The sequence below is a fragment of the Trichomycterus rosablanca genome, chromosome 5 (assembly GCF_030014385.1).
Source record: "Trichomycterus rosablanca isolate fTriRos1 chromosome 5, fTriRos1.hap1, whole genome shotgun sequence".
NCBI lineage: Eukaryota > Metazoa > Chordata > Actinopteri > Siluriformes > Trichomycteridae > Trichomycterus > Trichomycterus rosablanca.
The window spans coordinates 5,342,065-5,358,812 of NC_085992.1; the positions used below are offsets into that span (position 1 = coordinate 5,342,065).

At 39.8% G+C, this 16,748-nt stretch overlaps 1 protein-coding gene across 2 annotated transcripts; it reads left to right on the forward strand.

Annotated features, from left to right (window-relative positions):
- Positions 1-163: 163 nt before the first annotated feature.
- Positions 164-12,577, forward strand: ap3m1 (adaptor related protein complex 3 subunit mu 1). Of its 2 annotated transcripts, none has more exons than XM_062994775.1 (9): positions 164-238; positions 3,261-3,541; positions 3,634-3,805; positions 6,250-6,387; positions 6,492-6,577; positions 6,758-6,891; positions 6,986-7,193; positions 9,320-9,464; positions 10,761-12,577. In XM_062994775.1, exons 2-9 carry the CDS (start codon positions 3,269-3,271, stop codon positions 10,859-10,861), a joined length of 1,257 nt encoding a protein of 418 aa, XP_062850845.1. In that variant the 5' UTR covers positions 164-238; positions 3,261-3,268; the 3' UTR covers positions 10,862-12,577. The 2 variants fall into 2 exon arrangements, with proteins under 2 accessions (XP_062850845.1, XP_062850844.1); XM_062994774.1 differs by lacking the exon at positions 164-238 and adding an exon at positions 363-421.
- Positions 12,578-16,748: the final 4,171 nt, after the last annotated feature.

Here is a 16,748-nt window from a genome sequence, read left to right on the forward strand (position 1 = left end):
TATGGCTTAAAATCCTCCTTACTCCCTATCTAGGCGCCCTAGATGCTAGGAAAAAAGAACGGCCTTAACACTCAGAGTAGTGCACTATGTGTACATACTGAATGTAATTAGAACAACACTAAGTTTGACCCTTTAGCTGTTTGCGCTGATGCCGGTGCTGATGAATGTTTTGGAGCTTAATATAAAAACAGTTCACCGTCAGTATTTAATGCCAGTGTGTGATTGCACACACAACAGAGTAAGCTGTATATACGTGTATGTTTATTTGTGTTTCTGCTAGTTTTATTTAATGCCAGACGTACAAAAGGCGGTTCGAATATAGCTAGTTGGGTAAACAAACCTATGAGGGTTGTCACTCCTACCAGACTGCCACACACACAACACTTTCCCTATACTTTTTAATCAACCCGGAGCAGAAGAGGTACTTTCTTGTTTTTTAAGTGTGTTTGTTTGCTTAAAGCGCTTGAGAATATATTTCTACAGGGTTTAGGAGTTGTTATTGCACGTAAGACTTGAATTAAAAACAGTCAGCGCTGAAACTATCAGATACCGGTAATAAACGACACTGCGTCCTGAAACGCGTACTAGCGTACTAAGTAGTATGCTGAATTAGTACACTAGTTAATGTTGTCATTACTGTGTTGCATACTGTTAAGTACGCTAGTGTGCAGTTTCAGGTCAAGGAAACTTAAATTTCAGGTAAAGTTTACACCATGTGTATACGCATAGTTTCAATACGTTTTTGTCTCAAAAGTAGCTTTGTCTTCAGCTGTTTAATAATATTAAAATATCCTGACAGATTTTTATATTAATTAATGTTAGATTTGTTATTCTAGAATTACAAGAACATCATATAATAATACAATAAGACTATAATAATGCTATTATTATTATCCGTATATTACCACTACTATACTCATCCATACCTATGTCTGATATATTCTATATCTGATACACAGTCTATAGTCATATTCTATTATATATATTCACATTGTATATATTTATAACTATAACAATATCCTTATTTCTATATTTATTCTTATATATCTGTATATATTGTTTATAAGAATAGATACACTACTGCTTCTATTACATTTACATTTTCAGCATTTAGCAGACGCTTTTATCCAAAGCGACTTACACAGTGAGCGGAACACAATGAGCAATTGAGGGTTAAGGGCCTTGCTCAGGGACCCAACAGTGGCAACTTGGTGGTGGCGGGGCTTGAACCGGCAACCTTCTGTTTACTAGTCCAGTACCTTAACCACTGAGCTATCACTGGCCCTATTACATGTACCAGATGCACAATTTGCACATACTGTTTTTCTGTTGCATACCATATAATGTATAAATGCACCTTATTTACTTATTTACTTACTTACTTTATTTGTATTAGTTTCTCTTCTTTTGCTTGTTAAACTACTGTAGACCAATAATTTCCTTCGGGATAAATAAAGTATCTATCTATCTATCTATCTCTATCATACTGTCTGTCAAATAAAACTACTTACTCTGGACCTACAAGGGAATTTAAATCAGGGATAAAAAATTTGCCAAAGTCTTTAAACTTAAATTTTTTTTTTTTTTAATTATCTATTTATCTATTTTTTTCCACTTTTTTCCCCCCAATTTGTATCCCTATTCTAGTCATGTCCAATTACCCTGATTGCGTCCTCTATACTGGTTCGACCCTTTGCCGCCGACTGAGGACGCCACTCAACTGACTTGCGCCCCTTCCGGCACGCAATCAGTACAGCCTGCATTTTTCACCTGCTTGAGCCGAGTTCATACACCGAGAGACACTGCGCACGGAGGGTCACACCCCCCTCAATGTTATTCCTCAGCCCTGTGCAGGCGCCGTCAGTCAACCAGCAGGGGCCGCAGTTGTACCAGTTATGAGGACCTATGATCCGACTCTACCCCTAAGCCCCTGAACAACAGCCAAACGTTGTTCATACTGCCGCCCAACCCAGTCGGAAAGGTAGAGCTGAGTTTCGATACGATGTATCTAGAAACCCAACTCTGGTGCGCTAGCGTACTTTACCGCTGCGCCACCTGAGCGGCTGAGCGGCTCATTTAAATATTAAACACATAATTAAGTTTCAAGACAAGTTTCTCTAAGAAAATACACTTGCTTCTATTGGGTTAATTATACAATGATCAGCCATAACATTAAAACCACCTTCTTGTTTCTACACTCACTGTCCATTTTATCAGCTCCACTTACTATATAGAAGCACTTTGTAGTTTCATGCTGTTCTTCAATAGTCAGGACCCCCCACAGGACCACCAAAGAGCAGGTATTATTTGGGTGGTGGATCATTCTCAGCACTGCAGTGACACTGACATGGTGGTGGTGTGTTAGTGTGTGTTGTGCTGGTATGAGTGGATCAGACACAGCAGCACTGCTGGAGTTTTTAAACACCGTGTCCACTCACTGTCCACTCTATTAGACACTCCTACCTAGTTGCTTCACCTTGTAGATGTAAAGTCAGAGACGATCGCTCATCTATTGCTGCTGTTTGAGTTGGTCATCTTCTAGACCTTCATCAGTGGTTACAGGACGCTGCCCACGGGGTGCTGTTGGCTGGATATTTTTGGTTGGTGGACTATTCTCAATCCAGCACTGCAGTGCTGAGAATGATCCACCACCTAAATAATACCTACTCTGTGGAGGTCCTGACCATTGAAGAACATGAGCATGAAAGGGGGTAACAAAGCATGCAGAGAAACAGATGGACTACAGTCAGTAATTGTAGAACAACAAAGTGCTTCTATATGGTAAGTGGAGCTGATAAAATGGACAGTGAGTGTAGAAACAAAGAGGTGGTTTTAATGTTATGGCTGATCAGTGTATATTTCATTTATGATTGATTGATTGATTACTTTATTGATCCCCGAAGGGGTTGCAGGTGTTACAGCAGCAATTTGCAGATATCACAAGCATCACACAACGACATGTCAATGTAGTACAAAAAAATTAAAACGAAATTAAAAGTAATGTAATGCAAAAATAAGATATACAAATTAAAATATATAATAATATGAAAAATAAGAATACAGTATAAGAACGTCTAACACAGGACAAAAAACTAAAGATGCAGTTTATAGATATGATGTGTTCAACTATAAGCTGTGCAAATAAAACAGTAACGTGCAAATTAAATAGTACCATTTGCAAGGTTCATTGTCTTTTGTGGGTACTTATAGGCTCTGTGTCACTTGATCATTCTAATCTGGTATTTTTGTATGTCCTTCAGCTCTTAACATGATTCACAGTTTGTTCCTGATCAACAACACTGGAGACATATTCCTGGAAAAACACTGGAAGAGTGTGATAAGCCGCTCAGTATGTGATTACTTTTTCGAAGTTCGGGAGAAAGCAGTGGAACCTGACAACGTCCCACCCGTTATTCCCACTCCTCATCACTACCTTATTAACATCTACCGGCACAAAATCTTCTTTGTTTGCATCATCCAGACAGAAGTTCCTCCTCTCTTTGTTATTGAATTTCTTCATCGAGTTGCAGAGACGTTTCAGGTATATGAATTGTTTTGTGTAATGTTGTTATATACAGTTTATTTAAATCTATTGTTTGAACTCTTACTAATAAGTGTTTTTTTCTCATGCAGGATTATTTTGGAGAATGCTCTGAGGTTGCTATTAAAGAGAACATGGTAATTGTGTACGAACTTCTTGAAGAAATGCTTGATAATGGCTTTCCTCTTGCAACAGAATCCAACATCCTGAAAGAGCTTATTAAACCTCCCAATATTCTGCGCTCTATGGTCAACACTATCACAGGTAAGGTCTAGTATTAACATAGTTCTTGCAGTAAAGTGGGTTTAATTTAAATCTTCTCTTCATCTGACCAAACTTTGTTGATTTTTTTTCTGCACAGTAAACTAGTAGTCATTTGTAGTCTATGGAGTTTAAATTTGAATCTCAGTTGCTTTATCAGTCGGTTATGTCTGGGTGGTTGGGGCATTTCTTGCCTTGCATTCGGTTTCTCAGTGGAACTGGACCCTCTGTAACCCTGATCAGGATAATTCAGATTTGTGGGAATCACTGGACTGTGTTGTAGTGTAACATGCTGATTAAATGAGAAACATAATAGGTACAGATACTTCAGGACATTCTGCATAGTTTGAGTCTCCTTGTCCTTAAAGGAGGGGTCACTTAAAATTATTTTAAGGTAAGAATGATTCAATATTTCCACCGTAATGTAAGCGGCATCTTTCAGTATGAAAATGCTTTCGCAAATCAAAGATATGTTAGAATTTTCAGTAGTAACTCTAGAGGTGGAAAATATTTTCACGTGGCTGCACCAAGTAAACTTCACATTTTGGTGGCAAATATACTGGGTGCACCAGATTTTTCTAGTCTCCACTAGTGGTTAAAAACACAGCTTGAACTGCAAGCTCTAGATATGCCAGATGTAACGGTCCCTATGTCTTCCATGTTCCATCTTTGGCTGATCAGTTGACAGAATATAATCCCTAAAGTCTTGAGGATCATTTAGATGTTTTTTGGCAAGCACAAAACGAGCATTTGTCTTCTTTTTGGTCAGCAATGGTTTGAGCCCTGCAGTGCTCAGCCTTTTTGTCCACTGTCTTACTTATTGTGGAATTATGTACAATGACCTTCACTGAGGCAAATTGATGCGTTCTTGGTAAAATATTGGTAGGCTGGCCACTCCTGGAAAGGTTCACACTGTTCCAAGTTTTTTATATTTGTGAATAATGGCTCTAACTGTGGTTTGCTGGACTCCCAGAGCCTTAGTAACTGTTTTTAACCCTTTCCAGACTGGTAGATTTTAATGAATTTGAATCTTTTAAGAACTAGGGATCATGTGAAGCAGTAGTCAGGCCTGACTGTGGCTAGTGAGATCTGTCAATTTAATTTGGTTAACTGGTTAGTTTAGTAGCTAATGGGCCAATTACTTTTTTAAATATGGCCAGGTTGGGCTGAACTACATTTTCATCAATAAATGATGTCACCCAGGTGGCGCAGCGGGATATTCTGCTAGCACACCAGCGCAGAGATTCTGAACTCCTGGGTTCGAAACTCGCCGTTGCCACCGGTCAGCTTGGTGCCATCTAGCGGGCATAATTGGCAGTGCCTGTCAGGAGGGATGACCAGATTATGTGGGTGGGGTCTTCAAACTCTGTGTAAGGACCCTGCTTGGTGGATAGAGACACCTGTGCAGACTGCATTGGTGGAAAAGGGTTCCGTTAAGGGCTGCGCGCGGGTCGGAGGAGGCATGAGCAGCAATATACCCTCCTCGACTGCAAAAAAACGGGGATCCCAGTAGTGGAAGACAAATTGACTACACTAAATTGGGAGAAAATGGGAGAAGATGCATAAAAAATATAATAAAAAACAAAAAAAGGACAAATATGCAAAATAAAAGAAATTGGGGTGGGGCAAATACTTCTTAAAGCACTGCATATCTTATTTTATTCAATAGATGTGGCTCAAATACCAGGATGTTCACTGTAGTTTAGCCATTTGGTTTACTTTGCTACAGTCACAGATCAGACCTCAAGAAACTTAGCTCTAAATAGCTCTATTATGTTTGAATTAGCAACTGTATTATGTTAAGTTCTTAGTTGGGATGTAACGATACACTTTACCCACAATGCGATATGATTTACGATACCGGGTTCACGATACAATTTTTTCACGATTTTTTTAAACAAAATGAAATTGAAGACAAATTATATTAAGTTTCCTTTTATTATTTCTCTTTAAAAAAATAAAATACTGAATTTGTGCTTATCTTTTATTTATCTAAATAATTAATGCCCTTTTATTTCTGAGTTAGGTACAAACTATGCAAAAATTTGAAAACAAATTCCACATTATATAAATAGATGAATAATACAAATAAAGAAAGTATATTCACAAAAATAAATTTGGCTGGAAAATCCCCTACCTGGCAACTTTGTGAAGTGCCGTCAACCAGGCGAGGTGAATAGCGCCAGTGCCCTCTGCTGTGAATATCGATTCATCTTAAATGAATAACCGATTCGAATCATGGCACATGTGCACCTTGTGGTGCATCGTTACATCGTTAGTTCTTAGTAAACAAAGCGAGCAAATAATCATATACTTGGGAGGCATGGGTGTGGCGGAAATGTTGACCTCTTTCTCAGGTGCTTAGGTACTCAAGTACCTGAGCCCATTCCCTGAATTATAGAATTAAACCCATTTGGTTTTACTTTTTAACTTAATTTTCCTTCTAGGCAGCAGTAATGTTGGTGAGACTCTGCCCACTGGACAGCTATCCACCGTCCCGTGGAGGAGAGCTGGTGTAAAGTACACTAACAACGAAGCCTATTTTGATGTAGTTGAAGAAATCGATGCCATCCTGGATAAATCCGGTAGCACTTTTTTGTGCTTTTCATTTGTCTGAACCATAGTGTCTGCATGACTGTATGCTAATACGGTAGTTCACCTTATTTATTCTTGCTGTTTGTCCCTTCAGGCATGACAGTGTTTGCTGAAATCCAGGGAGTGATTGATGCTTGTGTAAAACTTACAGGCATGCCAGATCTCACACTTTCCTTTATGGTTAGTAAAGTTTACACTACCTTCTTTTTCAACACATGCAGAAAGTGATGTTTTAAGACAGAAAGTGATGTTTTAAGACTGTTTGTTTTTGCCTAACGCTGCCCAGTGTGATGGTTTTTTTATTATTATCACTGACATTAAAACATAAGCAAGTTAAACACCGGTGTGTTTATGCCGTAGAACCCCAGGATCCTGGATGACGTAAGCTTCCATCCTTGTGTGCGTTTTAAGAGATGGGAGTCGGAGCGAATCCTCTCTTTCATCCCTCCAGATGGAAACTTCCGACTCATGTCGTATCACGTGGCCGCGCAAAAGTAAGAACCGTATTTGAGTTTATGGTTCATCATCTTCACCGACTCTTTATTCCTTGGGTCTTGTAACACTTTGTTTTTGTTTGTTTTTCTGTAGTTTGGTAGCAATTCCAGTGCACGTGAAGCAGAACATCAATTTCTTTGAGACGGGCTCTTCTGGAAGATTGGACATTACTGTGGGTCCTAAGCAGACCATGGGAAAGACGGTGGAGTGTTTGGTGGTGACGATACACATGCCTAAAGTGGTACTCAGTGCCAACCTTACAGCAACCCAAGGCACCTTCACGTACGACCCAGTAACTAAGGTAAATCTGTATAACTGGAGAATTAGGAATGTAATGTTCTGTATAAAACAGCAGAGCATTCCAATAAAACACCAGAGGCCTTTTGTTTTGGCAGTGTGGACAGGGAAATTATGAACTGAGAAAGTAAATGATCAATTTAGCATTACAGTTAGTCCTCTACATACAAGTTGCAAACTCTAAAAAGATGCAAATGTCAGTGTCTATTTGTTAAAAATTGGACACGCTATCACACCAGAGCTGACATCCCGAACTCGTCGTTTCAAGCAGTCTTGTGCTTACAGGAACTACGATTGGCTTGTTGTTCAGGGAAGGATGTGTGTGTGTGTGTGTGTGTGTGTGTGTGTGTGTGTGTGTGTGTGTGTGTGAGGGGGGGGTCCTCATAACTGATGCAATTACGACCTCTGCTGGCTGATTGATGGCGTCTGCACAGAGACGGGGGATAATGTGTGATCAGGGTGTGTCTCTCCGTACACAAAGCTGATCCGTATATGAACTGACCTCGTGCAGATGAAAAGATGCAGATGGCTACTACACGCGTGTCGGAGGGGCTGTGTGTTAGTCACGGCTCTCCTCAGTCAGAATGGAGGTCAACGTCAGTGATGATTATGACTAGATTGGAAGGAAAACAAAACATCACAGCCTTTTTTGCTTTGTTAAATGAGTGTGGATAGAATATTTATGACAATAAAGAAGTAAATTGAGAGAATACATTACAGTAAGTCCTCTACCTAACCTTTACCTTGTGAACTCCTAAAGATGCGACTCTTAGTGTCCATTTGTTTAAAATTGGTTTAAATAAGTGCAAAATTCAAATTTGTGCTGGAATTCAAAGTTTGCCGGCAGTACACAAGGTTCAGTTCGTGTTTCCTTATTTCACCTTGCTGCTCAAAGCCAGTCCATGTATTCCAGCTGTTCCACTTCTAGCCAATTTACAGAAAAATGTGTCTACATAAATATGAGAGAGAGAGGTGTGTGTATATTCTTAATAGCTTGATAGAGGTGAACAGTGAGCTCAGCTGATTTGTAAGCTTTTAGGTATTTTTTTTATTGTGACACTTCAGCAGTTTGGCTGCTGTAGTTCTGCTTTCCACACTAGTTCCACACTAGGTTTTAGAGGTTTATTCATCTAACCAGATGAGCTGTTAAATGTTTTGACGACTTGTAGGGTCATAATGAGAAGTGTTTAATGGAGGCTGAGGGAGAGAATGAAAGCAACAGTAGCCTCTTATGTAAGTAATGAGAAGTTCAACCTACTATGAAGTGTTTTAATGTATGTAAACACTATGGTATACGACAGCGTATTAGGGCCACTGTAAAAAAAAAAAAGTATTTTTAAGTTTCAATTTCGAGATTAAAGTCGAAATGATTATGAGAATAAAGTGTGTGCAGCCGTCGTAGGCTTGTCGGTTCAGAGAAGCACAGGTCTCAGTACCTGGATCGGCACGCAAGCGAGACTGGGAATTCTTTATTTGTGAAACCGATATAAAAGTACAATCATGGACATTCACAAAGTTGAATCAGTTCATCTGGACACAAGTTTGTTGTAGAGATACGTTTCGTCACTCAATCCGAATGACTTCTTCGAGAAGAAGTCATTCGGATTGAGTGACGAAACGTATCTCTTCAACAAACTTGTGTCCAGATGAACTGATTCAACTTTGTGGATTTGTGTACCTGGATTATTGAGCATGCATCAACAGGATCATGGACATCCCTAATTTTAACACAAGGAGGTTGCTATGGCCATAATATTTCGACTTTAATCTCAAAATCATTTCGACTTTATTCTCGAAATCATTTCCACTTTAATCTCGAAATCATTTCCATTTCTCGAAATTAAAACTTTAAAGTGGCCCTAATACACCGTTGTAATGGTATGTAATGAGAAGCTAAATTAAAATTTTACCCTGAAAGTTGATTCCATGGCTTTCCTTCTGAAATACTGTAATTAAAATATATTTAATCTCTTTGGATTTAATATTGCTCTATAATCACACAAAAGGCAAAGTTCTGTGTGTATCTTTGGCACATAAAGAAGAGAAAGACAGTTTCTGTGTTTTTCATGTTGTTTTATCACTACTAGGGAATAATAAAGACTCTCTTATATTGTTTTTTCTATGTTATAGATTTTGGTGTGGGACATCGGGAAGCTGAACCAACAAAAGCAACCAAATCTGAAAGGAAGTCTGAGCTTACAGACCGGAGCCCCTAAACCAGAGGAAAATCCCAGCCTGAACATTGACCTCAAGATTCAACAGTTAGCCATTTCAGGTATGAGAACGATACAGATGTTTCAGATGTTGAAACTGAAGCGTAGCATGCTCGTTTGTGATCCAAAGAAAAAACTCGTTTAATCTGGCATCATTCAGATATTTATTTATTATATTTAAAAATATAATAAAAAAATAATAGTACATTAAAAAGTACAAAGAAAATAAGTTTCATGTTTAACCTGATCAACTGTAAGGTAAATACAAACTTAGTCTGTAGGTGAGATATACATATACGGCCAAACGTATTGAGACACCCCTTCTAATATTTTACCTCATATGTTTCAGCCACAACAATTACTAACAGGTGTAATAAATCATTTATATATGAAAGGAAATCATATGCTTCCAACTTTGCAGCAACAGTTTAGGGAAGGCTCTTTCCACTTCCAGCATGGTCTGTGCACAAACAAGCTCTATGAACACTCTGTAAAGCGACAGACGAGGTGTTTCACCTTCTACAATTCATAATAAAAGTGGCACATTATAAAAGCACAAATTACTTAAAATAAAAAGCAGGTACAGTTGTGCAGGTGAAGTCCACTTTTTTAAAAACGGAAACAATTTGTGTCTTTAATCCCCAAGTAGTTCTGTTAAAAGTGTTGTTAAAAGGGCAAAATGATGTAACACAGTGTTGCAGGGTTCTGAAGTAGAAATGTCCACATCTATTAATTTTAGTGTTTTCCTTTTTCATTAGATACTTTTTTGTACTGTTTTATCTGTGTGCCACATAGTAGCAAGAAAGACTCTGTGCTGTGATTGTAGCAAGTTTGTTTCATAGTAAATTACTGATAGATTAGAGTCCAGACTTTATATTTATAGTCAGTAGACAGAAATGTAATCATGAAACAAATTAAGTAAAAAAAAAAAACTGTCTATTATAACACAAAGCCCACTTTGATTTGCTTATTAGATGTGTAACCCACAGTATTTAATGACATCTGGGGTGGCACAGTGACTCGGTAGGTAGCACTGTCGCCTCATAGCAAGAAGGTCCTGGGTTTTATTCCCAGGTGGGGCAGTCCGGGTCCTTTCTGTTTGGAGTTTGCATGTTCTCTCTGAGTCTGTGGGTGTTTCTTCCAGGTGCTCCGGTTTCCTCCCACAGCCCAAAGACGTGCAAGTGAGGTGAATTGAAGATACTAAATTGTCCATGACTGTGTTCAATATTAAAACTTAAACTGATGGATCTTGTTTAATGAGTAACTACCGTTCCTGTCATGAATGTAACCAAAGTGTAAAACATGACGTTCAAATCCTAATAAATAAATAAATAATGACTTCTGCCCTCTGCCCACAGGACTGAAAGTGAATCGACTGGACATGTACGGAGAGAAGTACAAACCATTCAAAGGTGTAAAATACCTAACAAAAGCTGGAAAGTTCCAAGTCAGAACTTGAGGATGTCTACAAACACTCCAACTATTCATAAACTTGCCAAAAATGTATTTATCTAATCGAATGTTTGACAAATCATTTTTACAATCTGCCAGCGTGGTGGCTTTTGTGGGTGGAAGAAAATGTGGAATTGTGTCCATAAGCATTATGTGAAGTTCTTTATTTTGACAGAGAGCATTCCTTTTTTATAATTCTTGCAGAATAGTAGATGTACAGGGTGCAATTGATGACCTGTATGAGCCAGATTGATTTTGATTACTTGTTGTTTTAACCGGATAGTGCCAGCATTATCGCCAGACAGTGCACAAGATGAGCATTTACTTTACCTTTAACATGATGCACAGATCTTTAGTGGCCTTTATAAGGAAGAGCTTTCTTTATAAGCACAACTCTGCCTTTAGTGGGAGCATTTTATACTGAATGTGCAGTACAGGATCAACCCTTAAAGCAGTGATTCTTAACTGGGGAGCCATTATGGGTGGCTCAGTGGCATGTGAGGAAGATAAAATGAATTGAGAAGAGCAGTCAGATTGCTGATTATAAAATGTACATTTAATACAGTGTCAAGTAAATTGACATACTCTACATTACTACAGTGTGTTGGTTCTAAGTCAACAGCCAATGAAATCTAAGGTTAACCAAGATTTATGCTATTTATTGCTAAGGAACTACAAAGGATCTTCAAAAAGTTTTCGCACTTTTATATTTTGGTTGGAAGTGGTGAGGGTGGGAGGAGTAGTAATCGGCCGTCTCTGAGACTAAGAGAGACGCGTATAGTCCGGATTTAGCTCCATCTGATTTCCACCTTTTTGGATGCTCGAAGCTTTAAGAGGAGTAAGATTTTCATGTGATGATGATGTGAAAGCAGCGGCGTATCAGGGGCTACGCGCTCAACCAAAAATTGCTGATGGCATTAAAAAGTTGGTATGATGCTGAAAAAATGCATCGGAAGGTGACCGTGTAGAAAAGTGATGGAGTTTGTTTTTTAAAGTTCTTAATAATTACAGTTTTTAAAAAAAGTGCAGAAACTTTTTGAAGAACCCTTGTATGTTGGGTTCTTATTCTTAAAGCAGTTTAGAGCCACTGCTTTAGAGGACGACTGGATGGATGGGTTGTATCAATTCACAACTTTTCTCAATCTAGTCATATCCAGTTACCTAGTCTTATTTCACTGTCTCTTCTGTTGCTGACCAACACTCCTGACCAAGTAGGGTCATAACTAACACACGTCCTTCCAACACAAGTGCAGTAGCTTAGTGGTCCCCAACCACCGGGCGTGGACCGGTACCGGTCCGTAGGCTATTTATTACCGGGCCGCTCAGAAAGAATAAATAATTAGAGATCGCTAGAAGAGCACTTTTCACTGCAGCAGAGGTCGTAACGGCAGCAGTCCCGCCCTCCCTCAGACGAGCGAATCATTGTCCGTGAAAGCTGTAGCAGAGTGTGTCAGCACTGGTGGGCTGACGTGTTTTATTATTGCGCCACACAAGTGCCCCAATTCACAACTTACAAGTTACTGATAAACCGCCACTGAGGTGCTAAATTAGTAATTCACAAAATAACCAGCTTTTAACTGTGTAGTAATATGTAGGTGACTCGCTGCAGAGATTTTGCAGACTTACAAGCAACACATTTTATTTTCTAATACACAAATTAAAGGATTAATAGATTGCATTTGAAAATATGTATACAAACTAAAGGCCTTTACTTTTATAAACATTTTGAGAAAAGTCTCATGTGTGTGTGATTTTTTTTTTCTCATCCCTGTTAGTGTAAAGTTCACTCTGCACTGTTTTCATAAATTACTTTAGCCTGGTCAAGATCTCAGTAGGTCTGGTTCCACTAAGAAACAGAGGGTGCAGAGCAGGAATGCCCTAGACAGAGCACCAACTTATTGTCGGGCTATCGCACATACAGCCAATCGTACGTCCAATAAACGACCAGTTGCACCCCTGAGATGGTGGTGGGCTGGACGTCCCTCAAAAATGATGATAAGACAAGAAGAAAACAGATTTGTTAATTTTCTTTAACCTTTATTTAAATGAAAAGTACAAATACAAAAATCTCAGTGTTTTACTGACCAACTTTATTGGGATTTTATAAATCAAATCAATGATGCCTGCACTCACACTCAATAAAAGTTGACAGCTTTCTTATAAATGTGACTTTCTAATGGTTTGGGAACTAAGGACACTAAGAGTTGCAGTTTTCTGGCTGGCATTTTTGGCTGATGCAACACCCAGCCTCCATGTGAACATAGGACACCGTCATGAAACAGATCATCATCACTCATTTATATTTATATATATATATAACATTAAAACCACCTCCTTGTTTCTACACTCACTGTTTATTTTATCAGCTTTACTTACCATATAGAAGCACTTTTTACAATTATAATTACTGACTGTAGTCCATCTGTTTCTCTAAATACTTTTTCAACACCTCCTTTTACTCTGTTCTTCAATGGTCAGGACCACCACAGAGCAGCTATTATTTAGGTGGTGGATCATTCTCAGTGCAGTGACACTGACATGGTGGTGGTGTGTTGGTGTGTGTTGTGCTGGTGTGTGTTGTGCTGGTATGAGTGGATCAGACACAGCAGCGCTGCTGGAGTTTTTAAATACCGTGTCCACTCTATTAGACACTCCTACCTAGTTGGTCCACCTTGTAGATGTAAAGTCAGAGACGATCGCTCATCTATTGCTGCTGTATGAGTTGGTCATCTTCTAGACCTTCAGCAGTGGTCACAGGGCGCTGCCCACAGGGCTCTGTTGGCTGGAAGTTTTTGGTTGGTGGACTATTCTCAATCCAGCAGTGACCATCAGCGCTGCTGTGTCTGATCCACTCATACCAGCACAACACACACTAACACAACCACCAGTGTCATCAGTGTCACTGCAGTGCTGAGACTGACCCACCACCCAAATATACAGTGTATCACAAAAGTGAGTACACCCCTCACATTTCTGCAAATATTTTATTATATCTTTTCATGGGACAACACTATAGACATGAAACTTGGATATAACTTAGAGTAGTCAGTGTACAGCTTGTATAGCAGTGTAGATTTACTGTCTTCTGAAAATAACTCAACACACAGCCATTAATGTCTAAATGGCTGGCAACATAAGTGAGTACACCCCACAGTGAACATGTCCAAATTGTGCCCAAAGTGTCAATATTTTGTGTGACCACCATTATTATCCAGCACTGCCTTAACCCTCCTGGGCATGGAATTCACCAGAGCTGCACAGGTTGCTACTGGAATCCTCTTCCACTCCTCCATGATGACATCACGGAGCTGGTGGATGTTAGACACCTTGAACTCCTCCACCTTCCACTTGAGGATGCGCCACAGGTGCTCAATTGGGTTTAGTCCATCACCTTTACCTTCAGCTTCCTCAGCAAGGCAGTTTTCATCTTGGAGGTTGTGTTTGGGGTCGTTATCCTTTTGGAAAACTGCCATGAGTTTTCGAAGGGAGGGGATCATGCTCTGTTTCAGAATGTCACAGTACATGTTGGAATTCATGTTTCCCTCAATGAACTGCAGCTCCCCAGTGCCAGCAACACTCATGCAGCCCAAGACCATGATGCTACCACCACCATGCTTGACTGTAGGCAAGATACAGTTGTCTTGGTACTTCTCACCAGGGCGCCGCCACACATGCTGGACACCATCTGAGCCAAACAAGTTTATCTTGGTCTCGTCAGACCACAGGGCATTCCAGTAATCCATGTTCTTGGACTGCTTGTCTTCAGCAAACTGTTTGCTGCTATACAAGTTGTACACTGACTACTAAGTTATATCCAAGTTTCATGTCTATAGTGTTGTCCCATGAAAAGATATAATGAAATATTTGCAGAAATGTGAGGGGTGTACTCACTTTTGTGATACACTGTACCTGCTCTGTGGTGGTCCTGACCATTGAAGAACAGCATGAAAGGGGGCTAACAAAGCATGCAGAGAAACAGCTGGACTACAGTCAGTAATTGTAGAACTACAAAGTGCTCCTATATGGTAAGTGAAGCTGATAAAATGGACAGTGAGTGTAGAAACAAGGAGATGGTTTTAATTGTATGGCTGATCAGTATATATATATACAGGTCCTTCTCAAAAAATTAGCATATTGTGATAAAGTTCATTATTTTCCATAATGTAATGATAAAAATTAAACTTTCATATATTTTAGATTCATTGCACACCAACTGAAATATTTCAGGTCTTTTATTGTTTTAATACTGATGATTTTGGCATACAGCTCATGAAAACCCAAAATTCCTATCTCAAAAAATTAGCATATCATGAAAAGGTTCTCTAAACGAGCTATTAACCTAATCATCTGAATCAACGAATTAACTCTAAACACCTGCAAAAGATTCCTGAGGCTTTTAAAAACTCCCAGCCTGGTTCATTACTCAAAACTGCAATCATGGGTAAGACTGCCGACCTGACTGCTGTCCAGAAGGCCATCATTGACACCCTCAAGCAAGAGGGTAAGACACAGAAAGAAATTTCTGAACGAATAGGCTGTTCCCAGAGTGCTGTATCAAGGCACCTCAGTGGGAAGTCTGTGGGAAGGAAAAAGTGTGGCAGAAAACGCTGCACAACGAGAAGAGGTGACCGGACCCTGAGGAAGATTGTGGAGAAGGGCCGATTCCAGACCTTGGGGGACCTGCGGAAGCAGTGGACCGAGTCTGGAGTAGAAACATCCAGAGCCACCGTGCACAGGCGTGTGCAGGAAATGGGCTACAGGTGCCGCATTCCCCAGGTCAAGCCACTTTTGAACCAGAAACAGCAGCACTGGACTGTTGCTCAGTGGTCCAAAGTACTGTTTTCGGATGAAAGCAAATTTTGCATGTCATTCGGAAATCAAGGTGCCAGAGTCTGGAGGAAGACTGGGGAGAAGGAAATGCCAAAATGCCTGAAGTCCAGTGTCAGGTACCCACAGTCAGTGATGGTCTGGGGTGCCATGTCAGCTGCTGGTGTTGGTCCACTGTGTTTTATCAAGGGCAGGGTCAATGCAGCTAGCTATCAGGAGATTTTGGAGCACTTCATGCTTCCATCTGCTGAAAAGCTTTATGGAGATGAAGATTTAATTTTTCAGCACGACCTGGCACCTGCTCACAGTGCCAAAACCACTGGTGAATGGTTTACTGACCATGGTATTACTGTGCTCAATTGGCCTGCCAACTCTCCTGACCTGAACCCCATAGAGAATCTGTGGGATATTGTGAAGAGAAAGTTGAGAGACACAAGACCCAACACTCTGGATGAGCTTAAGGCCGCTATCGAAGCATCCTGGGCCTCCATAACACCTCAGCAGTGCCACAGGCTGATTGCCTCCATGCCACGCCGCATTGAAGCAGTCATTTCTGCAAAAGGATTCCCGACCAAGTATTGAGTGCATAACTGAACATAATTATTTGAAGGTTGACTTTTTTTGTATTAAAAACACTTTTCTTTTATTGGTCGGATGAAATATGCTAATTTTTTGAGATAGGAATTTTGGGTTTTCATGAGCTGTATGCCAAAATCATCAGTATTAAAACAATAAAAGACCTGAAATATTTCAGTTGGTGTGCAATGAATCTAAAATATATGAAAGTTTAATTTTTATCATTACATTATGGAAAATAATGAACTTTATCACAATATGCTAATTTTTTGAGAAGGACCTGTATATAAACTTTGTTTTACCACTGCTTTATCCTGGCCTAATTTGTGGAGCAAACCCAAGCACCCGGGGGAAACACACACGGACACAGGGAGAACATGCAAACTCCACACAGAAAGGATCCTGGCCGTCCAGCTACCTGGACAATAAAGTCCAGGCTCTTTACCTGTGAGGTAACAGTGCTATCCACTGCACCACTAAGACCCTTATAG